General features: G+C 40.1%; 1 protein-coding gene across 1 annotated transcript; it reads right to left on the bottom strand.

The window, feature by feature from the left end:
- Positions 1-24,130, bottom strand: cdh16 (cadherin 16, KSP-cadherin). The gene is made up of 17 exons (XM_070834355.1): positions 24,086-24,130; positions 23,878-23,979; positions 21,989-22,123; positions 21,631-21,760; positions 20,532-20,690; positions 19,078-19,274; positions 14,481-14,606; positions 12,838-12,988; positions 11,986-12,198; positions 10,875-10,951; positions 8,320-8,511; positions 5,114-5,355; positions 4,867-4,997; positions 4,154-4,393; positions 1,709-1,825; positions 1,053-1,169; positions 1-817 (listed from the first exon to the last, which is right to left on the bottom strand). Exons 1-17 carry the CDS (start codon positions 24,128-24,130, stop codon positions 717-719), a joined length of 2,475 nt encoding a protein of 824 aa, XP_070690456.1. The 3' UTR covers positions 1-716.
- Positions 24,131-24,585: the final 455 nt, after the last annotated feature.

The following is a 24,585-nucleotide window of genomic DNA, read 5'->3' as shown; positions in this document are numbered from 1 at the left end:
GTAAGCATTTACAGGCATGTTCCTTCAGATATATGGTTTTACAGTTTTTAAAAATGATTTCATAATTAAGAATCAAGATTATAGCATCATAGATAAATGACCAGGTGTGTTTAACATAAATGAATAACAGGCACATGCAGAATACTTCACAACAGAGTGTTGGGGCTGGTAAAAGAAAAAAAAAAAAAGATTTTGAGGATAAAGTAAAAACTTTACAAGAAAAAAATCAGCCTCTTTAAAGTTATGACCTGAAACTTGAAATATTACTTTTGTTTTCCCTCAAAAATTCAGACTTTTAATCATAAAATGTCAACTGTTTCCTTGTGATATTATGACATTATTCACAAAATACCCCAAACGTTTTTTCCTAACCATGGCCCTAATACTCTGTTGAAGTAAAACGGCACCATTTTGAAACAAATTAACAGGTCAACAGCAATAAAAAAATGACAAACTTAAAACATAAGTCAACATCATGTCCCAGGCACAGACCTAAACACTCAATATACATTAGACATCTTGACTATTCTAAAATATCTTGTAATTTTGCTTTGAGGTCAGTGTGCATTTGAACTTTGATCCAATAATTGAAATATACATACCCTTTTTAGACATTTGCAGTCCCTTAATGAATTCAGTGCCCTGAAAGCAAAATTGGTACACTGGTCCAGTTGGCCAAGGTAGTAAGCGAGACAAACAACACAGCAGCAACCTAATTAGATCGAAATCTTCAGGGGGACTCTCTCCTGGTTAGTTTTGCTCGGCCGTTTGGGGTTCTGGTAAGACAGTCTCACAAATACAACAATGAGGATAGTTCCTGGAATAAAAAAAAAAAAACACAGATATTCATTCTACAACACCACAAAGTCGCTGCTTATTTGAGTGTAAAATATAGTGAAAGGGCACAGTATCATGAAACCTTCTAATGCAATCCAGCCCAGCAAAACAGATAACCAAATACAGTAGTATTTGTGTTGGAGCTTACTGTATAATAGATTATTAACTGCACAGGTGTTTATGATGTTTATGATTTTGTCAGCCTCTCTGCTTACCTATGACAGCAAAGGTGCCAAGCAGAATGCCCACCGCAGACTGAATAGTTGGCATGCCCTGCAGCTGCTTGGCAGCCATTTTGCAATTCCCTCTGACGTTGCAAGGACACACCGTCACTAACAGGTGAGGAAGAAGGGAAAACAAAAACAACTCAGTCACTCCTGACTATACAGGAAATACAACTCATCGAATGTATCCATGTCATGTGCAGGATGGATGTTTGGGGGTCCAGATTTTTTAAGTTAAAAACATTTTTAGTTCAACCAAAAAACTGCTCAAATTATAACTGATGGAAGATTCATTTGAGGGGTTCAGAGAGTAATTCATATTAACGTCGACAGGCACTACAAGCGGGGAAAATCTAAGGAGAGCACTCCTTTCACCTACACACCTAATTCCCCTTAAGTTAACCTTATAGTTTATGAGAAGCTATGTGTTGTTTGTGTTATGTACATAAGATGTCAGTAGGCTGTACTGCCGTACTTATGTGATCACAAGCCTGGAAAAATCATTTGTAAAGCTCCATTGCATGATTATTAAACAGTCCTTGGACGAGCTGGCACACAGGGGTTGTTCCCTATTGATTGTTCCTACGCTCTTGTCCCATAACGCCCCTGTGCTCGCTTCAGCTCATCAGCAGGAGAGTCGGCATTACCTGGCAAGTTTATGAAGGTGCTCCTGGGAGGGGAGCTGCTGTCGGAGATGGTGAAGGGCACAGTGTAGACTTCAGGGGCCAGGTATGGGATGTTTAAGGACAGGTTGGTGTGAGTATCTGAGGGTTAAGAAAATGATACATTAAAATGTTTGTTATAAAGCGACGCGTTAGCGAGAAGCATTTTCTCATTTTGCTTAAGGTGCAATTGTTACTAAGACAAATAAGTTTTGTTTTTTTTATTAACTTTTCATTCCATTTAGTTAAAGCTAAATGTGGCAACTTGGCACAATAGCAGCGCTCTGAACAAAAGGTCCAAATTCACAGCTGCATTGTGTTCTTTTGATAAGAAATGAGTATGTGTGCACTGCCGGGAAACACATGCACAATGGTAGCAAACACACAACAAGACATTTCTGCTCATAAGAAAAACATTTATCCAGCACACCATAGATCAGACAAGTCAGTTCAGAAAAGATGAATATTTTGTTAAATCCTATACGTGTCAATATCAGTGTCAGTATTTCACTATGAAAAGGTCATCATAGGCAGATATTTTGCAATATCTAATACCAAAGGAGCAAAAATCAACAAAAACATGCTCATACAACAACATAACTACGCAACACACAGAATGAGAGAGACTGATGGAGCTGTGTGTGGAGGTCTGGACTCCTTATCTTATCTCTGTAAATCAGTCTAAAATACAAGCCTGGCTGCATGACGTAAAAGCCCTGTCCTGTAAAGAGAAGTGGTTTATCAAGCTGTTTGAACCCTTATCTGAGGGTCTTAAACACCGCGCTTGCACCTCACCATCATTCTCCTTCATGTTCCATTTGTCAGCCGGGCACACACGAGCTTTACAGCACTTCTGTAGAGGCTGTTAATGTTCTTATCCTCTATCTGCGCTGTTTCGCAGGGTGGATCTACGACCACTTCTCGACACAGAACTACTTCGGATGGTTGAGACACCAAAAGTATTTTTGCATAGATGCGCCCGTTAAATGCGAGACAGGAACTGCATGCGTCACATTTCTCTGCTCTACTGCTGTGAACATCCATTAAGAGTGGACGTAAGTGGAATAAGAGTGTGCTGCCTCATTAACTGAATTTCTGCAGTGAAAAGGACTGTCAATTATTTGAAAAGTCTCTCAAAGACTTGAGATGAATGGCCACATATACACACACACACACACACACACATGCAGACAGGTGTTTTCTTTTCATGGGAGGTTTTGCTTGTGACATACGAACCGTGCAACTCTACGGCAGACATTATACTGGCACAAGTACACATTATTGGTACAACCATTACTGCTGCGACCAGGTGCAAAGCATTCTGGGAGGTTCCTTTTTTAGCCCCCATTAGCTGGCAGGAACCCAGCGGTGACGCCAAAGAAATTACACAGAAGATATAATTACAGCTGGGCTCAATCAATACCAACAGGAACAGGAGAGTGAAAGAGGGAGATAAAAAAAAAAAGCCTGAGAGGGAAGTGGTTGAACTATTTGAATGACTTAATGACAGACGTCATAGCAGTAAATTGTTTGCATTAAATGAGCCCAACACTAGCAGTTTACAACTGCTAAAAAAGGATAATTATATTATACCTCCTATCCCAGCTAGGACTGAAGATATCATGCAGGAGGCGAATAGAACAGGGCAATTTGCACATCTTCAGGGCCAGATCACTCACTGTTTCTTTGACTATCTGTACTAATGGATGCACATCATCTATTCTAAAGCATTTAAGTCAAACTCAAAACATTGAGCGCACTCTGGCAAACTCTTTCTCCACTGGCGGCACTTAAAAATCAATATATCAGTAATGTCACAGCGCACGCCCTCGTGGCTGGATGGCATCAGCATGTCTTCTCTGATAAATTAACGTACTCTTTACATTAAAAGCAAGCGGATTCTTTTACTTGGATCATACAAGAGGACTCAACATTCACACGTCCATCTCAAACCATCTCAAACTGCATAATAATGATAATGTATGAACTTGTAAATAATAAACTAATTAAAAAGATCATTTTTGATGTAGTAATTGTGATGAGAGGTCACCCAGGTCAAGTGTCAACACAACTTGCTGTGTTCTGGTGTTTAAGGACAAAATGTAAGTCAGCTCTTGTCCACAATGTATATTTGGCATTTGGCAGCACACTGATCACCCACATTCAGGCATAACTACTGCTTGAAACACCTGATTGAAAAACCCAAATAATAATTGAAATACATTTTTATAAATATGTCCACATTGATAATTGATAAAGAAAGTTGGGATCGGCCTAAATGAACCTCAGCTTGTTTAATCCAGCAAACAAAGGTAGAAAAGTAGCTTCTCCCAACAACGTGGCCTTACTTGTCTGTCCTCTCCTTTCACAATGAATCGTAAGACTAATGCTTTTGGTGCCGTGGGTTCACCCAGTCTGCAACCACCTCACCATTGATAGGCGTTAGCTTCCAGTTCCGTCGGACTGTGGCATCGCTGCGCAGGGAGAAGTTGAGTCGTCCTCCGTGCTGTGGCCCATCGCTGTCCCGTGAGGCCAGCACCAGAGCCTGGTCCTCCCACCGAGGCGTACACAGGTACTTCCAGGAGTAGTCTCCAACCAGCACCGGGCTGTTGTCATTCACATCCAGGATTTGAACGGTCACCAGTGTGGATGCAGATAAGGAGGAGTTTCCTAAGAGGAACACAACAGATGGGAAAATGCTGCAGCCTCATTGCCTGGATCTGAATGTTGTGGGTTTTTTTTTTTTTTTTTTTCTGGATGATGACACACCAGCTCAGTACATACAGTACAGTACAAACAATTCTTCACCTCGCCTCACCTTCTCTGTTGGATGTTTGGGTTGTTTTCTGCTCTCCAGCACTCATGCTGTTTCCTCTTGATCTTACTCTTGTCTGATTCATAATAAAAATTCATGGGGGCTCTCATGGATTTACAGTGTGTGTGAAAGTGTAGGCATGTGTGCTTTTTTTGGCGTTATGTCTGTCATTAGCAGGATGTGCAAAGCAATCTGTGAGATTTATAGATACATGAAGATTATCTAATAGAAAGAAAAGTGAACTGGGACTAATGGTTGTCACATTTAAGAGATTATACATCGCAATGCACAGATGAAATCATTTTTAGTATTTATGAAATTTACTTACGTCCATCCATTGCAATGACCTCCATGGTGTACGTGCTGTTCTCCTCTCTGTCTAAGGCCTGCACAGTCTTCAGTTCACCAGAATACTTCCCTATTGAAAAGTATTTCTTAGTGTCCCCTTGGAGAGAATATCTGCACGAGAAAAGACGCACAACTCCGTAAAATCAGAACTGCCGCACTTCATGCCTCTCTCTTCCTGAATTGGTGGTGAGGATAGTTATTCCTACAGCATCAGTTCTTAGATTTACCTGATTGGGTGAGAATCAGGGTCGTAACCTCGGATGGTGGCAATCACGCGCCCTGGTTCCTCACCCTCCCTGACAGTCACCTCATAGTGGCTCTGAGACAGGATTGGACCTTCATTCACATCGTCAACGTAGATGGAGACGGTCGCTGTGGACGCTGGTCCATATCGGCCCCGGACCAGAGCCACCGGGTTCTGAGCACTGAGCACGAGGATGTACTCACTCTCACGCTCAAAGTCCAAGACCTGTGAAAACATACACATGAAACACACATGAAATTTCATAATAATCAATTACTATACTTTATACTTTAACTGTAGACACTGACAGCTGAAGCAGTTGATTTTCCACACACTGTCAGAAAGCCAAACATCGGCGTGTTAAAGAAAGAAAAACAGCACGTCATCTTTGAGAGCAGGAGAGGGACACAGTGCGGTCCCCTGTGTCCAGTCCCCTTATCAAATTTCCAGGGAAACTTTAGTTTTGCTTTCTTTCCAATATGAACCAGACACTGGCAACAGGGAAATGAGCCAATCGATTCACTGATGAAACATTTTCCATGATGATGAACTGAGAGCCGCTGCTCCCGTCTCTGACAATGCAATAAATGCCCCCGTATAAGCTGGTCCAATGTTTTGCAGCAATATTGGGAGTAGCAGATTTCAAGTGATAGGATTACTGTAATCTGGACCCTGAAAAAATAACTGTGACCTGTTGACTTTGTTTGAAGGATTAAAAATGTAGTTTCATAGCGGAGGTATGGAAAGATTAACTGTATTTACGGTAGTGTCTACAGTGCAGCCAGTGATTTGAATACTGTCATACATTTAAAGAGATTTACAGAAGTGAAAGAATCCAACTGAAGGTGTCATATTATTTTATCTTAATCTCTAATGTATACGATTGTTTCAATGTAATCTTCTGAATCCTGCCCTTAGCTTGCTGTCAGGTTTCACCCTGTAATGAGGTCTGTCTGCCATGAAACAAGACATTATTAAACCAGCATTTCCTGACATCATGCTGCTCAGGCTGAGTGCGTCTCTGTTGCCAAGGAGAAGAAACGCAGACCTTGGAGGGTGCATGAGTACTGCTGCTGACTGGAAGTGACTTATCAAACTACTCAGTGTTTTATTAGTCCCCCAGAACATGTGCGTGGTCTCTCTCTCTCGAGGCTATAGAACCACTATGTTATATAAAATTCTCACGATGTTACGCTACTTTTGATTCATTCTGGATATCTTTCACCGTAAAATATGAATCAGGTATCATGAGTAGGTATCATGAGTAGGTAGCATACGGTGAGGTTTTCTGTTTTTTTGCTGAAAAACAGCAGCTTGCTGCTACAGAAAATTGGTGAGAGTGAACAAAAAAAATTGCAGTATCGGTTGATATTTCTTTGTGCCTACAAGTGACCCCTTTCTTCACATGTTTTGCCATTTGACTCATTGTTGATACAAAAATATAAATTACAAGCTACATTATTCCTCGCAACCCAGAAGCCATTCTACATTTCTTTTAAATCAGACTTTTCTGTCCATAAAAAGATTCAAGCCTCCTAATGATGCTAAATTATCCTAGTTCTGATATATTCCGATATAATCTCTAAAATTGAATATCTCTGCTGTGAGTAGATTCGTGGCAATTAATCACCGTTAAATTCAGAATCTCAAGACACCATTTTTGTTTGTTGAATCTTTACTTACTGTACCTGTCCTCTTCCTGCACTGCTGGCTCATCCATTATAAACACAGCTATTCCATTTCTTCTCTCGCTGCATTATCGTGTAAGACATATTACAGCTTTCAAACATTTGTCTGACTTAAAACTCAATTGTCTTTCATTACAAGATTTGCACTTTAAACTGATGACTCACATTTAGTTAGTGATAGATGATGTATTGGGCACTTATCTGATGATAACTTTGAATCAATTCATTAACGCTAAATATTAAATTTACCTGACTAATGTAACTGTTACAAGGAACTCCTACCTATCGCTTAAACCTCAGATGAAATTTCATTTAATTTTTTTCTTCAGCAAAATGGTTTTACATGTGATGTAATGACTCCGGTCCCCTTCATCCTTATTAGATTTCCCTCACTTCCCCTGGTTCATTATACATTTACCTCCACTGGCAGCCTCTAGCCTGTGTGGTAAACTGCCATTAGTGTCTGCTCACACAATCTAATTATTCACTTGGGCTGCGAGCAGTGTGTAATTTCTAATAATGAAACGTGTCTGCCTTCTGGCGCTGACCTCACACTGTAACGCGATGAATTAAAGGATTTGCTCAAGTGCATTTTAATCCACTGGGGCTCTACTTGTGAAGGATTTAAGCTTTATTTTTTTACTAAAGTAAGCTAAATAAACAACCGTATCCTTTCTAGTATCTATCTAAACAGAGTTTGTTACAGTCATATCTCACAAGGTCAGTACAAGTGCTCATCAAAGAGACAAGAATTGAATCAGTATAATGCAATTTCGAAAAAGCAGAAGTCCTCATGTGTTAATCTGAAATAATACAAGATCCATTTTTAGCTTTTAGACATCTCCTGCTTTATCTCAGCGGAGTGCGTGCAGCTCACAGTTCAATCACATTCATCAACTCCCACAGAGAGGTTGAAAATAATAGACTGTCTCCTGCCTGGCCCACTTACAGAGAGCAGACCATTAGAGTGTACACACACACACACACACACACACACACACACACACACTGATTCCCCCGTGCATCCCTAAAACGTCCTGCTGGATTATATGAGGCAGACGAAGGGTGATGTGCCCCGGGGACAAGAGAGATTATTGGGCTAAAACATTCCATTGTCATCTGGACTCTTTTTTTATTTGAGACATGTGGGACTCAAGTATTGACGTATTGGAATATTCTTTTCCAACCTTTCTGCTGGTGCCTCACATGTACGCACCGTGATATTCAAATCATGTCCCCATTAAAATGACTTGAGTTACATGTGATTGCCATTTTGATCTCTTAGGACTGCACAGACAAGGACAGATACAAATCTTATTGCCAAAAACTGTCCTTGACATTGACATTGGTGCTCCTGAGAGGAGAGATGCATTTGTCCTCCTTCATACCCGAAACAGGATAACGAAAACAATTAACACGTCGGTTCAGTTAGGACTTCACAGCAATTTCAATCAATAAGGTGGTCAAATGTGTGCGCACAGAGGCTGCAGATGTTGTTTACCTTCGAAAGGACGAGTGAGACCTCATTGGTCTGCTTGTCTGTCACTAATGCAAAGACCTCCTCCTCATTTCCAGACTCTAAACGGTAGTCCACCTGCCAGCTGTCTCCTCCTCGAACATCTGCATCCCCCGCCAGCACAGCTGTCACCGTGGTGCCCACTGGAGCATTCTCTGGGATGTGAAAGGGCCCGTACTGACGGGGGGGGGGGGGGACAGAAAATGTATGATTAGCCCCAAGAAACAATTTATATATCGACAAGACAGTAACGTATAAAAAAGGAACTGAAGTGTGCCGGTTTATGGTAATAAATCATAATAACATTTAATCTATTTTTATAAAATTTCAGCTCACGTCACGACCCACAGACTTTTGCTAGTTTTCTGCTCTATGTACACACACAACTTTTAGCAAAGATCTCCAAAATGTACTTAAAAGAGAGTTGCTCCAAAGGTATTTACTTGAGGCAGAATCATTGAACAATAACGCAGTAGTTTCAACTGACATGTGCATTAACAGCTGCATTAAATATTAAACGGTACAATTAAACATTCATATCAGTAACAGGGTAATATTTACACTAGTAAGTGGCTAATGAAAATGTTATCATAGACCTCTTGAAGATGTTGCAATTTGGTGATGATGACTGTCCACTATTCCATTTACTGTGCTGTTGTGACAGTGACTACATGGGAGTGTACTGTCCGTTTGCCCCCTCTTGCCCTCCTGGCGTTAGCTGACCTTTAGTCACAGACCTTTGTGTGTTTAGACAGCCGTTTAATCTGCCACTCACAGATGTCGTCTAGTGAAGCAACCGTGCCTCTGATCTGGCTGCCCCATCCGCAGGGCCGCTGAACCCAGCCCTGTCACCACTCGCCTCCCACATCACCCCCTATAGTGCTGCCTTCACATCGCCATGGAAAAAGCTGCACTACTCAGGCGTGACCTGCTCAAGAGCATTTTCCACCTCTGTGTTTGTGTGCGTGCGTGTGTGTGTGTGTGTGTGTGGTGGTTATCTGAGCAATGCCAATTTGATGGAGCAAGGGCATTAAGAATACCATGATGAAAAAACACATTGTACAGACTGTTAGTAAGTCTGAGTTGAACAATACTGTCTCCACTGTTAAATGCAGGCTGAAGGCAGAACCTTCGCTCCCTGCTCCAAAATAACATGTTCCTTTCCAGCTCATAACGTCCATGCAGTCGTTCAGTGTCGCTATGGTCTGACAGAGAGAACAGCCAGAGACCGGTTCCGCATTATCACAGCATGAAGGCTCTCCCACGTAACTCATGACACTCATTGCTTTTCTCTCTTCTATTATGCGGCACATGTGGGTTGGAGGTGAGGGGATTTTCTTCAGCCTATTTTTCTTTCCTACCAGCAGCTAAACCAAAATGAGGGAAGCCGCTGTCCCATTTCATGCTGGGTCTGTGACTGCAACATTAACAATGCCACACTAAACTGGATCACTGCAAGATAAAAATAGATACTGGAGGTAGTTCCCAAAGATGTTTTATCATTGCAGATATATGAATTAAATGTAAATGAGGACACTGTCATGGTAGAAATTGTTGATTGGGTTGCTAATCTTTTTTTTTTTTTTTTTTTTTACATTTCTGTGCATTTTATGCATTTATCAGTAGAGAGAAAACATGGGGGGAGGGGAGAGAGAGATGGGGAGCGACAGGTTCGTTGGGCCATGGACGGCACTTTAACCACTAGGTCACAGGGGGACCCAACAAATACTTATCCTTAACACCCATAATGATTTTGGGGCATTATAGACTCAGCAGTAGGCTTCAAAGTTGGCTGTCAACAAGAAAAGGAGAAATTTCTGTGGATATTACTTGTTTATTCCAATTTTCAGTGAAGACATCTCAACAGAGAAGCTTCTGTTTTGTTTTTCTTTTGTCTGCTGTGGAAAAGCTTTGAAATCTATTGCCACTCTGACCACAGCTGCTCTTCCTTATGGAAAAAAGAAAAAACTATAAACTTTTTACAGCCCTCTTTCAAGCAAGGAGTGTATGTTTAAAATATTTTGGGCCGAGACTCACTTTAAGTACTATCGTGTACAGATTCACGGCAGTACCAGTAAGCCGCTAAAATAAAAGAACCAGCTGACACAGACATTTCTGTGTGACTGCAATAGCTATGATGACATCGATTCTTACATCACTCCTAGCACGTTAATTGCATTGACTGTGTAGTCGTGATGTAGGTTTGACGAATAAACGAATGGAAACTGCTTTCCAAAGACAGCTTTATCAGATTGAACTCTAAAAACAAAGTCCACTTAGAGTACAAAGAACTGAATAAAACTCCTCCAGTAACATGGTGCCATCTCTATAAGCCTGAGATTAGAGGGCATATCTAGTTCCCCGCCAGGAAAATTAGATCAGTGACCTGCAGAGCGGATTCACAGTCCGCAGTCCAATAGCCACTGATGATGGCCTGCCTTTTTTCCAAAGGTATTGTTCATCATATCATGACCGGTGCAATAGAGCTTGTGTGTGTGTGTGTGTGTATGAAGTATGAGTTTGAACATGTGATTTCGTACCTCATGTTGGGAGAAGACCGGTGGGTTGTTGTTCTCATCCTGCACCGTCACAACCACAGTGCAGGAGCTGTTTAGACCTGCCAAGGGACATCGTCACAGCTTCTGTTAATGACTCAGGGTCAAACAAACAGACAAGTAATGCATGCTGAAGGAACGGCAAGAACATCATCCTGCCTCCATCACACCCTGATGCATGAGTCATGCAGGCCACATCATCTGTCACCCCAGGGGCTAGCATGCATACATACATAACATCACCTGCACAAAGCTAGCAAACATTTGTTTGTGACGGGAAGGGTTTGCATATGCGTACATTTTGTTTCGCCTTGGCGCAGTAACTGCTTTCTAATTGTGTTTTCTTTAATCACTGTGTTCAATTCTTTCTCCGCCTGACTTGTGCCTTAAATGTAATGTCCTTACCACAATTTGCAGCTTGAATGCCAGCTATTTCTTCATTTAATGGGCCCTGTGATTGGCCCAGTGCTCCACGCAATCACAGCTTAAATAAGAGTCTATTTTAGGTGTGCACTATTTTCATACTGGATGTTTAATTTAGCTTTCTTCCACAAATTAGATTTTTCAAATTAGATTTTTCTGATTTGTGCTAGTCCCCAAAATAAGCCGGAAGAACCAGCTACCGTATTTGCAGACAGAGTGTGTCTATATTTATCGACATAAAGTAAGAATGGTGGGAGAAAGCAGGGGAAATAAGAAAACATAATCAAGTTTTCAACCTTTTTATTTGTGTGCAAAGATGTCGTCTAACTGAAGCATTTTCTCCTACACTTTAAATGCAATTGTAAAAGTCTGTATTAGATAACAGGTGAACGAAGCTAAACTAGAAATAAAAATAAAAATTATGATAAAAATCACTTTACTTGCTGATTTTCCGGGAAACATAAATAAATAAAAAAAATCCAAATATTCTACAATATTGTATTTCTCCCATCTTAATGTCCTTAATGTCCCTAATGTCAGCAAAAGGAAATAACAGCATGTAAGATTAAGCAAGCAAAAATTAAAATGGCATTTGTGCCTTTTTTGTGAGACTTAATGAGGCTGCAAAAGAAAAAAAAATATGAGGAAAGCTGTGTTTTGCGTCCAGAGTCACCTTTGGCATCCTCAGCAGTGATGGTGAGGGTGTACTGGGGCGCTGTGCCTTCCATACTGTCCGCTTGGACGGAGATGACCCCTGAGTCACGGTCCACCCTGAAGAGAGCACGAGGACTCTCTGGAATTTGTCCGACTAAACGGTAGAAGATCCGCACATTGTCCGTCTTGGGATCGTCATTATCGGCTGCTTGCACTGTCAGGATTTCTGTCCCTGGGAAGAGATACGACAGTAAAGAACTGTAAAGGAGTGCCCTCTGAAAGGCAGTAAGTTACTGTCATGTAGCCCATTGGACAGTAATAAAAGAGAGGAAATTCCAAACAATAGCTGTCTCCTGTCTCATTTAATCCACACTCAGTGATTACATTTAGATTAACAGATTGTCCAGTCTAATTCATTTCCCAGAATCAACCGTTTTAAAGCATCAACAAAAGAGCTTTTACAACACATCATGTTCTTTTTATGAGGTAAGAGGAGAGAGGGTGCTCTCCCCCGTGTCCTGGCTAAAATCCCAATCTGCCATCACTAAAGGTATCTGGCACTCTCAGCCCTTTCATCACTGCAACATCTCTTCCAGCTAGTGTTCCCTCTACCTTATTGTGAAATAAATAGCCCCATTATGATGTAAATGTGACAAAGGATTATTCAGAAGGCTCATTGTGTTGTTTTATGATGACCCCTTACTGCACAAGTAATTAGAAATTTAAAAAAAGAATAGAATTTTAACATAAAACATCCCCTTTGTGATGCAATAACTAAATGTCCTGCTGTAAACTGATTGATCAAGGCAGTTTTGACATGTTTTTTATAAAATATTTTGCAAAAAAATCTATATAAAAAGCTGCCAGGTACCTCGAGCAGCCAGTTCCTTGACCACAGTATGGTACTGTGCCTGTGGAAAGGTGGGTCTGTTATCATTGGCATCGCCCACCATCACCCTCAACTCCACAGGCTTGGCGATCTCTCTGCCATCTGGACGCTCAACCACAATGCTGATTTGGAACTGACAAAGCAAAGAGAGATCAGAGTATTAAAGAAACAGAGTGGTTATATCTGGTCAACAGTTTTAGGCAGGTGTGGTATCTCAGCTCACTCTCACTGCACCTGTACTCATATAGTAAGAATCGTGCAGCAGCTTAGTACACTGGTAACCAGTGCACTGTGTTTGCCTGCTCAGTGCATGATAGGATATCTGCAATAGGCATTGGAAATATTGATGGAGGTGAGAAACTATCTGGCTGAATAGGCATCTCTGCGTTAATCATTCTGCACCTCAGGCAGCTGGGGGCACAAATCTTACAGACTGACTGATGGAGCTGTATTTATGTTTGACATTTAGTGGCTCTTTAACACGTCCACAGATTATCAGTTATTTGCGGAGTAATGACAAGTATGCATCTACAACCTTTCGATGATTAGGGATAGCCAAAAAGCAAAAGGCTAACCTTCTCTTCTGACTTATGAATCTTACGTACCTTTAAAAACTATATTTCAGTGTTGTGATTAGAGTTGCAGCACAGATATGAAGTTATTTAACCTCATCTCTTATCACTGTCAACCACAGACTAAACTAAAACCATTTCAACCTTCCAGTGAATGGTCACTACAGGAGACAGACAGTGCAACATGCCAAAAGCACGTGCTGAAACAACAATCACATCCTTTGATGTAGTTCTGTCTCTCTGTGTTGTTTTTTGCCCTCTTGAGCTTTAGTGCCAGAATATACTGCTCAGTGAGCCATTGAAAGCTCTCAGGAGATTAGGCTGTGTGCAGAACTCAGGAGTAAAATGCAAACAAATGACCTTTTAACATGTAATCCTGCTACAAATAATGATCCCTCTCTTAGCCTGAGGTGAACAATATTTGAAATGAAGCTTTTAGCATTAGAGTCCCTGCCTTAATATAAGAATTCTTTTTTCACACAGGCAGGATATGTTCAAGGAACATGCTGCACTTCTCGGGTTTTGGGTTGTTGCCTTAATTACCTCCATTCGGTTTCGGTTTAAAAATAGACTGCGCTCAGTGCTCAGCCTTGTTGCAATAATGTGTACCAGGGTCCCTTTAATTAAAACATGATTTAGCTGTAAGTAATGTAAGGAGCATGATAAATTGTTTGGTGTAATCAAAGCTGTTACTTTCTATTGCTCTTCTTCAGCAATTTAAATTATTCTCGTGTGTCATCAGTTGCTGAAACAAATTAAAAGTGAATAAAATCCAGTGAAAAGAAGCACAACCTGTTGCACACGATTTGATTGGTTTTAATAGAGAGAATCTTCTGAGAACCAGAAAATAATAAAGGACAAATGCACCCATTTACCGTCACATTTGAAACGAACACAAAATAACAGAGTTCAAACAGAGCAATGAAGGCTCCTGTCTCTCATAAAGCAGCCGTGTAACACCTACAACCTTAATGATTAGATGCTTTAAACAGTAATCATAAACTGACATTCATTATTAGGTGCTGGAGATGTTTAGCTTGCAGTTAAACAGACCTGATCTTGTGTCTCTCTGTCCAGGGGGGCGTTGAGATAAATGACTCCTTCTCTGCTGATGGTGAAGAGCATCTCTGGAAACTCCCCCTCCAGACTGTACTCTGCCTGACTTCCACTCCATTTGACCTACATAAACACACACACACACCACAAAAAGTTTCCTAAATACAAAGTTTAATATATATATATATAAATGTGGTAAACCAAAACATGGCAGAACATTTTAGTGACTTTAGTGACTTTTTTTTCTTACAATACAAAGTGCTTGTTGGGAAAATTATCATGCAACATAAACCTAGAAAGCTATTCAGCAGGGCCTGTATGATGTATAAGTACAAAGCTAAGATACTATTTGTTTACATGATAAGACACCAACCAAACGCAATGACAATGATGTGGAACAGAGAGCACAGCCAAAACTAACTATGCAGGCTGAGGGGGATTTTCCACTCTGCTTTACAGCCCCTGACAGAGGGCTGTGCAGTGGAGCTGAAAGGGCCCTAGTAGCCATCGAACAGCACCCAACAAGGAGAGGGGCCCAGCTGATGCACACCCAGGGCATGTGTATCTCCTCAACACACTGTCACACATCCCTCCCTTGTTTTGGAGATGGCTGCCCAAACACTATGCTTCTGTATACACAAAGCTGCTTCACACAGCTGGCTGCCTCTCACTGTTATGGTGTGTTTCTAGACATCAGAACTTGAAAGAGATATGTTTAAAGGGCTGATTAATGATCGGCGACTGCTTTAAATAAAGTTCCATGCAAAACATCCATGAAGTCATCTGTTTTGCCTCTGTCAGTGGTTAAGTTTTGCAGAGCATGCTCCGTCTACCCCGGTAGCTTGTGTTTGAGCTGCATCAAGAGCTCCTCGTGTCTGCGTGCGTGCTGTGGACTTGAGAGCAATCAGTTGATGAATTGCAGAAAAAGGTAAAATGCCAAAAACTGCCAAACATTTGCTGGTTACAGCCTCTCAAATGTGAGTATTTGGTGCACTTCTTTGTCATTAATAACAGTAACCTAAATATCTTATTGGTTTTGGAGTATTAGTTGGACAATATAAGCTAAAAATGTCATCTTGGGCTCTGGGAAATTATAGTCTGATTTTTTTTTAACCAGTAGTTGTAGCTCTGTAAAATATGTTGGGGTTTAACACATTAAACCTGATATGTAAGATTTTTTTTTTTTTGCCACTTTGGGACAGCATAGACAAGCTTTAAACAAAACACGGAGGTATTATCACCTTACTAAGTTGAGTTGGCAAAAAAGTTAGCAAACAGTTGATGGTTTACACATCCAGCAGCTGCAGAGCAACATCAGCACTGTTTCTGCTGTTCTAGCCACCTGGCAGGTCTCTCCTCTTTAAGCTCTATTTGGTCTTCATCAACTCCTGTGGGAAACATCTGGCTCTTCAGCAGCTAAACTCTTCACTTCCGTCACCAGCTAGTGGCTAACTTTGTCTGTCTGATGTTTGATGACGAGCAGATAGCACGCAGTGTTTTTTTGTTAAAAAAAAACACATAAAAAAGTTGATTAAAGCAGCTTTAATGCTGGTGTTGTTCACACCAACACAAAATCACCTCTGACGACTGATGTCAGCTGAGAAACCGTGTTGATGCAAGTATCCTTTGTAATACTGAACACTGATTATGAGGACATGACGAAGGTCTAGTGGGGCTCAAACTAATTCTGCAACAAATAATCAGATTTCATTTGACTGTGAAAATGGACAATTCAATACATTTAAGAGCCTTGACTCATTCATTCACAGGCTCTGTGGCCTCTCTTCCACTCCAAACTCTCAATAGATTGCATTACTGAGTTCAAGCTGTACTACTGATTGCATTACATAATCAAAGTTTAAGGCGGGCAATCAGAAACATCCAATAGATAACACTGAAAATAACCTCCCTTGCCCCAATGACGCAAATGTACTGATAACAAATTACAGCCAGAGCTTGTTTTGATCGGATTGTAGAATCAGTTAAATTGATCAGCAATCGACTTAGTTTTATAACTGACTATTAAAGGGATGGTGGCAGAAATGCAAAAAGCGCGCTGAGCGGCAGACTGACTGTCAAAATGTCGTCACTGTCAGCTCAAATAAAAGTCACTGTTTGTTACAGATGAGTGGATGTGGACATGAATGCTCCATTTATCTGAGACAGCAGGGGAGGTGAGCTCCTCAGAGTGGGTTTGTACATGACTATCTCTGCATGTGTCATAACAGCGGTTAGTCCCACCGCCCTCTGAGCACAGAATCACTCAGCGTGGGCGAAAACGAGGCTTCCCCAAAGCAAACATCCATGTTAACCTAATCCAGTTTTGTGTGAATTAAATTCTGGATGGGCACAAATGGGACTAAAATGGTATTCATTTATATGGCGAATACAGCGATGGAACAAAAAAACGGCTTCATTTCTCACTCTCTTAACACATTTTTCATTAGGAATCAAAGCGGATACACTGAGGGATTCTGCTCAGTGAAATACTGTCTGATTTACATATAGAGGAACGGATTTATTACATTGATATTAAAATGATGAAAAAGAATCATCCTTTTAATGTCACCTAGCTGTGTATTACATCGATGGCTGATAGGTATTAAACCAAAACCAAAAGATTTTATTGCAGATTTGAACTGGTCTTTGAACATAAAATGAAATGTGCCTACTCTTGTGAATCCACACGTTTTCAGTGGGTGGAAGGGGCTGTTGGAACAGGAGAGACGAGAGGCTGAGGGCGAGTGTGGGGGAGGTGGGAGAAAACAGGAGGAGGGGAGGTATTCTGATGCACCTACCGGCCGCAGTGACTCTCAGAACCTGCACAATGCATTTAATTCAGCATCAGAATCAGCTCCACAAGTTCTGTTTTTTCCACTCTTCTCTGTAGTGAACGAATAAAGCACATTTCCTCACAAAGCACAACTGCCACTGTGCTAGCTGCTTTGTCTCCACGTGTTACAAAAGCTCTGAGGGCCTTTGAGTTATTTATAGACATGTAGCTGATACGGCTAAAGTTATTACAACCAAAAGGTTAGACAAGTCCAGGGATGGACACAGATATGTGATAGGTTACAAGAACCTGAGGGAACCTTGAAAATTCAAATTATGGTACTGCAATAATAACTCCTATGATGATTAAAACTCAGAGCATTGATTAATGATCAGATATAATCAGGTGACCCAGAAATTGGCCCGCAATTAAATAGTGACTGACTGTGGCTTTATAGATTTTTCTGAGGGACAGACTTCATCCGAAATTAGATTTCCAGGTTTAGATCTGAAAATGTGCCTGTATCCTCATAAGATCACCATGGTTACTGAAGTAGCTTCCTTCAGTTCCAATTTTTAATTTCAGCACATTTTATTGGCATATAGAGCTGCAACACTTCAGTCATTTTTAGCATCAACTGATCTGGAAAATTATTTTCTCAATTAATCGATTATTCACTTACTTTATAAAATGCCAGAAGATAGTCTCTATAATCTCTAAAATAGTCCTCTATTGTCAAAGATCAATCAATAAACCATTTTTAAATTATATAGCGCCAATTCATAACAGTGTTATCTCAAGACACTTTCCAGAAATAGCAGGTCTAGACCAAACTCTTTAATTAAGATTAACGATTCAGGAATTCAAAATTAAGGATTCAAAAAATCCCCACATGAGCAAGCATCAGATATTATATTAGAAAAACTCAATCTTAATGGGAAGAAACCTCGAACAGAACCAGGCTCAGAGGTGGGCGATGACAAATTACAAGATGACGTCCTCAGATGCCTTGATCTGTCCAACAATGATCCAAAGATATTGACAATTTCATAAAACAGAAGAGATAAGCAGCAAATCCTCGCAACTAAGAAGCTGAAATCAGAGACTGTTTGGCATCTTTGCTTGACAGAAATTACTGAAATTGTTGACAGATTATTGAATTAGCGGCAAATTGATTTTCCTGTCGCTGGATTGAATTTGTCAAAGCAGACAGTTGAGACATTAAATGGACGTGTATGCCAAATAAATAAATAGATAGATAAATAACTGAACCATTGAGTTGGTCCAGATTTTCGTCTGTATGACATGAATTACTAAAAATATTCATACTGAGCTGTACAATATGATTAAAATAACTTTTGTGAAGTCTGTTATGTCTATTATGGGTGGATTTTGCCTGTACGATTTTGTGTTTGTATAATATGACTCAGAGTGGTGGTTGATGGTTGGTGGTTGGTGGTTGGTGGGTGGGAGAGTGAGTGATTATGGGAGTTAAAGTGACTCAGTCAGGAGGTCGCCTGAAAGGATCCATGGCATTTGAACAGCATCAATAATTCAGTATTTGGTCACTTATGAGGACCCAAGAGGCACTAAAAACAGCAACTGGCAATATGATGCCACTTTACTCAGTCCAGCCTATTGACAGAGTTTGTTTTATTGTAATATGATAGCTGGCAGTTGACGGCTGGAGTCAGCACTTAGCCCGACATGTGTGCACGATTTATGGTAAAAAATCAAACAAGTAAAAGTGGTTTTAATATAGATGTGAAGTGGACATTTGTGCTGAAGTGTTTGAGAGTGAATACATGTTGATGATCTCACCTGTGAGATGGGGATGGGGTAGGGGCCTGGGAGGTTCTCCTGAAGTCGTACAGGGTCGGGAGATGCCCAGGTGTTTCCGGTCACCTCGACGGTGACGATGCCGGTGGTGAAGAAAGCGTCCGTCCTCCCTGCCATGTCCTTCACCATCACTGAGAGCTTGTAACGGCCGCACATCTCTGGGTCCAGGGTCGAGGCTCCTGGTGATCACAGTGGGACAGATGTGACAGGAACACTTGATTTCAATATGATTCATTGAGTTTCCTTTCAGAATCAACCTCTCTTACAAAGACATCAGCATACAGTATATTGTGCTAATGAATTGATACTGTATATGTACCAGAGTATGCGAGCAACAAGCCATGCAAATGAGAATAACAAATGTAAAGAGACACAGAAAATGAAAGAACATACACTCACACACTATATTATTACGTGATATGTTATGGAAACACAAAGAAAGTCCGACAGACTCTATTTTTTCCTCTGATGACTTGGACATTACACGCATTTCCTGCTAAATTGAATTTGTCCATACTTTTCTACACACCTTTTTCTACATGCTGTACCCATCACTTAATTGTCACTCTTGCGCTAAAATGGAGTAGAAGCAATATAATAAGTCCACTATGAAGGTAGAAGGTAAAGTAAAGTAGAAAATCAAGAAGGTAATTGCCAATTTTCACTGCCTATATGAAGCTTTGTTGAAACCGGCGGCAGCAGCGTGGGCCGGAAGGGACTGACAAGCGTGAAAGTCATCCAGCTCCTGCCGAGCTGTAACAAAGGGCAACACCAGAGCTACAGAAATAGCATCAGCATCCAGGATTTCACTACATCAGGGGTAAGTATGAGTGTGTATTTGGGTGAACTTTGTCTATTTGAGTGTACTTTGCCTAAAGGAAAAATCTCTTTTGTGGTATATCTGAATGCATTTGTATTTTATTTCAGATATAAGTAACTCTAACCACAACAAAAAAGTTTTTTTTTTTTTTTTAAATATCTCATGTCTGGCTTTTACTGCTAATGGTGAACCTTTTTTTTGTTTTCATTAATTCAATCTTTTCTCCAATTTTGATTTGATTAGGATAACTAACAAGAATTGGACCTTAAATAGAGTGTTAACATTTCTCCATGACATATCAGTATATTTTTAGGTAAACAAACAAGCTTCAAGAAACATTTTAAAAATTAAAATCACTTAAATTAGTTTTTTTCATGATACTAAGGAGGATATTTTGCATTTTAAAAATAAACATGCTGGTGAAAACTAATGAGATTCGGTTCCATAACTGACTTGTTCAAATATAATAAATATAACATGTAACAAAGAAATGAGATAAGAATAGGCCTCTGAAGTTGCAGGGAGTTCACCCTAAACTGGGGCACACTGTGTGCTCTTGTGACAAACGTAGTATCACATTAACTTTCTCTGGAGTCACAACGACTGACCGACTGACCTTCTTCAGTGAGGGAAACCTCCCCAGTGATGGAGTCGATGAAGAACATTTGGCTGGAGGGAATCCTGGGTGTCTGTTCCATGAGGCTGAACCGCAGCTCAGCATGGGCGGTGTTGCGATCATCACGATCCAGCGCCTCCACCTGCATGAATGGGATCCCTGAGGGAAGCAGGTGGAGCAGAGTAAGAATGTTACCTTTCCTATGGCAGACGTCTCCCCCCACCACTAACTCAAAGCACTTTCTCGCTTCATACAGAAAAGGAACTTCAGGTGTACCAATCAGGAGACACACAACCAAAGACATGCAAGCATGTGAAATATGCGTTTGGTTTTGTGCATAGCTATTAGTATATTGGCACTCAAATTAAAAGATGATACAAAATGCCTGATTTGCACATAAGATAATGTGATGCTATACTATTGTTATCCATTATCAAATAGTTTGAGAGCTAGCTTTGGAAAGTTACACGTGTTTCTGGCATTTTGTTGTCTCAGTACTTGTATTTTGTGCAAAGAGAATAAAGTTGAATGTAATGCAATGTAATGTAAACTAAACTAATGAAATCTAATCTAATCTAAAAAAATAAGAAAACAAGATAAGATACTGTTCAAAACTGTTTTGTGCAGGTGTATGTATCATCATTTTTTCGGTGATAAGTACCACACAAAAATAGCTAGCAATAGAGAGGTTCACTATTGAACTTTCAATTCAGATGCTATTTCTCATGACAAAACTCCCCCAGAATGAGCTATAAAGGTTTTTTTTTGTTATCTGCAGTTTTCATGTTTTACTGACAAGTTTTTATTGCCCATCTTCTAAGAACAGAGGACATTTATCAGTTCTAATAAAATATAATTTGGGGTATAGCAGAAAAGTCTTTTTTTAGTACAATCAAACGTAACCGATCCAGTTTGCCTCATTTGTTCTATTTACACTCAGGTCAAGGGTGAATTGCATTTTCCAGGGATACAATTTTTTTTCCATTATTAAGGCAATGCCAAATGAGTTTTTGCTTTCCAAACAGAGAGAGACTGACAAAGGTCCCAGACTGAAAAAGGTTGTGCAATGCCATGACAACAGAGCTCAAGGTTCTCGCACCTTTGAGAAGCCCGAGCTGCACGCTGCCTCTCATGCTCTCCTCTATGAAAGTGGGTACATTGTCATTCTTGTCGATGACACACACTTCAACGGTGAAGCTCTGACGGTGCACCGATGTTCTGAAGGACACCTGCAGCACACACACGAACACATTCTGTAAATGTCTCTATAACATGCCTTCCCATGAGTATATAAGCAGTGATTCATTCTTCATACATTATTGAACATGAGCAAATGAACCTCACATGATGAACAAGTAAGAATATAGAAAGCCTCATTTGTGACAGCTATTCATACGATGAAACATGTATGGCAAATCGCTATCATTACTGTGGTGTGATTATATATAAAATGCTACCTGAAGAGAGTAAGACGGCTGTTTCTCTCTGTCCAGCGGTTTTTGGGCATACAGAAACTGAGCGTCGACTCCAAATATCCCCTCATCATCCCCTGTTACAACCAGGTCACTGTAATTACCTGGCAGGCTGTGGAGCTGTACAAACAGAGCAAAATTCATGAAACATCAGTTGCTGTTCCTGTTTAAAAGCAAGCCATATGCATGAACAATAAAGTGTGGGAGGATCTGAGCAGTAGGGTAGGCAGATTTGATTTTAACTGGTGTTTGAACGGGAAGCCTAATTGAGACTTGAGAAAATGACTTAAAACATGAACTAAATATAGAGCATAAAGCTTGATTAAAACATAAAATGAATTGGAGGTGGGGAACACATACGAGAAAACAGTGATCAACATATTGCATTAATGATTCGTATTTTGTGTTTTCCTGGTGAAACGTCACATGTTCTGTTAAAATGACACCATGTGGTGAAGTGTCGGCGAAGGGACGTAACAATACAGCACCCATACTAGCTGCAGTTGATCTCCACTTGTTCCATATGCCTTAAAAGATCATTCTGGTGACATTTTATATATATATTTATGTTCCTCTGGACCATAAACTATAACAGTCCTACAGTTTTGAAATATTTTGCAGAAAGGCTCAAACTAGAAAAATCAGCTCAAGGTTCAGGTGCTTTGAATTCCTTAATGGAGCTTGTCTTATAGCAAAAATATCCCAGTATTTAAATGTTTGCATTTAGAGCTAGTGGTGTATTGGGTTGGTCATTCATAGTAGCTTACAAGATGGTTAAAAGTATTTGCAGGGCTTTTGTACTTTGTCTTATTTTTAAAAATTTTCATTCGAGAAGTTAAAATGGAAGAACTGACAAGTGTGTAGCCCTCTCCAATGAACAGATTATCATGAAGGTCCAACCATGAACAAATCTGGAGCTATTATTATGCTCATACCATTTATATAAGCTAAAGTGGGGTTATTATCCAACTCCTCCATTCTGGCCATTAGATTGCGACGCTCATCTCGACACAAATGCATCTGAAAATGTGACTATGTGTCATACAAATCGCAATGACGTCACTATAAAACCAATTTAAGCACCAGATAGTGGTGCTATTATAAAATCCAGAGGATGTCTGAGTGACATGTATGAAGAAAACACCCCGCCTGCCACCCAGCTGGACTGAATGCAGAGGCTGGGGCTGATGCATGACGAGTATTGTGAGCACTCTAATTATAGTCAAATGATGACGACAGCATGTTCATACATCTTCAACCTTAAATGCAGACTGGAGAGAAAACAAGAACAAAAGAGAAAGAGACTGATGCAATACTGGTTCACTATCTACCTTCACTTCAACCATTCATGGTCTTTTCACCATATTTCTCACAATAAAATGATCAAACGGCTTGAAAAGCAGGAGATGTGTTAATTTACCTGATTTAACACTAGAACACTAACGTCGGGTGATTTTCACCCACGTGGGTGAAAATCTAGGGTTAAGGAAATTTAGGAATTCGTTGTTGAGGCATCTGCAGTGCACTCCTAAATCTCATTAAATGTTGAAAAATCACTCATAAGCAGGATTTTTAGACTTTTCCAACAGTTATTGATGCTTGCTAGTCATCTAGGTTTTGTTTTTCTACCAACCTGCATCTAGAAATTACAATATTTATGAATATGACACATTAAAATAAAAATATTTTACACGTTTACTAATACAGTCTTCATGCTTTATTCCCCATTGTTATATTTGGGGGGAAAAAGTTAAAGGTTGTAAGATTGGGAACCTACGTGTCAGAATTTCACGTTTTTTTTTTTTTTTAATCAGAAGGCTATGAGCACAAGGAAACCATTTGTTGGTGAATTCAAGTAAGTTGAAATGTCTTACCTTTGCCAGATACCATGGGAAAATACCATCGTAGTTTTCGGGGACACCAATTTTAAACACATTTGCCCCAGAGCTTGGGGTAATTGCGTAAAGTATCACCAACTGTGAAACAAGATATTAAGTGTGTCTTAGTGGCATTTGCTCTTGTGAAGTAAATGAACAAAGTATAACAATTGAGAGTAATAAAAAAAAAAAGACAACATCTTACTATGACAGCCATGATAAGCAGTGGCGCAGCTCCTCTGTCAGCCATGAGTCCCTGTTAACGTGGCATATTCACAGCATTTCAAACCACATGGCTGCAGCCCAACAATCAACACAATTTGTGTCTTGTTACTGTTTCACCACCATGGAATTCTTTCATACACACACATTTCACAGTTGTATGTGTCTTTAAATGTATTACCACCTACTACGCAGTTTAAAGCTAAATCTGAGCCTATAGTCAGTAGCACAGTAAATAAATAAATAAATCCATGTTTGGATTTGAGGTCAACACTGTCTGTAAGATCGAGTTGGATGCAAAGATTATGCCATTTCATTGGAGCCTTAATGTCTGTCAGATATCTCTTAGCAACACAAAATCACAAGCTATGGTGCAACTAACAGTAATGCCCTACATACTCCACTAACTGTATTTCAAACAACAATAACAAACTTTGGATATACAGTTACTCAACAACAGAAGATGATGGCGAAAAAGTGCTG

This window comes from Pempheris klunzingeri, chromosome 1 (genome assembly GCF_042242105.1).
Source record: "Pempheris klunzingeri isolate RE-2024b chromosome 1, fPemKlu1.hap1, whole genome shotgun sequence".
NCBI lineage: Eukaryota > Metazoa > Chordata > Actinopteri > Acropomatiformes > Pempheridae > Pempheris > Pempheris klunzingeri.
This window is presented reverse-complemented; position numbering and strand designations above follow the sequence as displayed.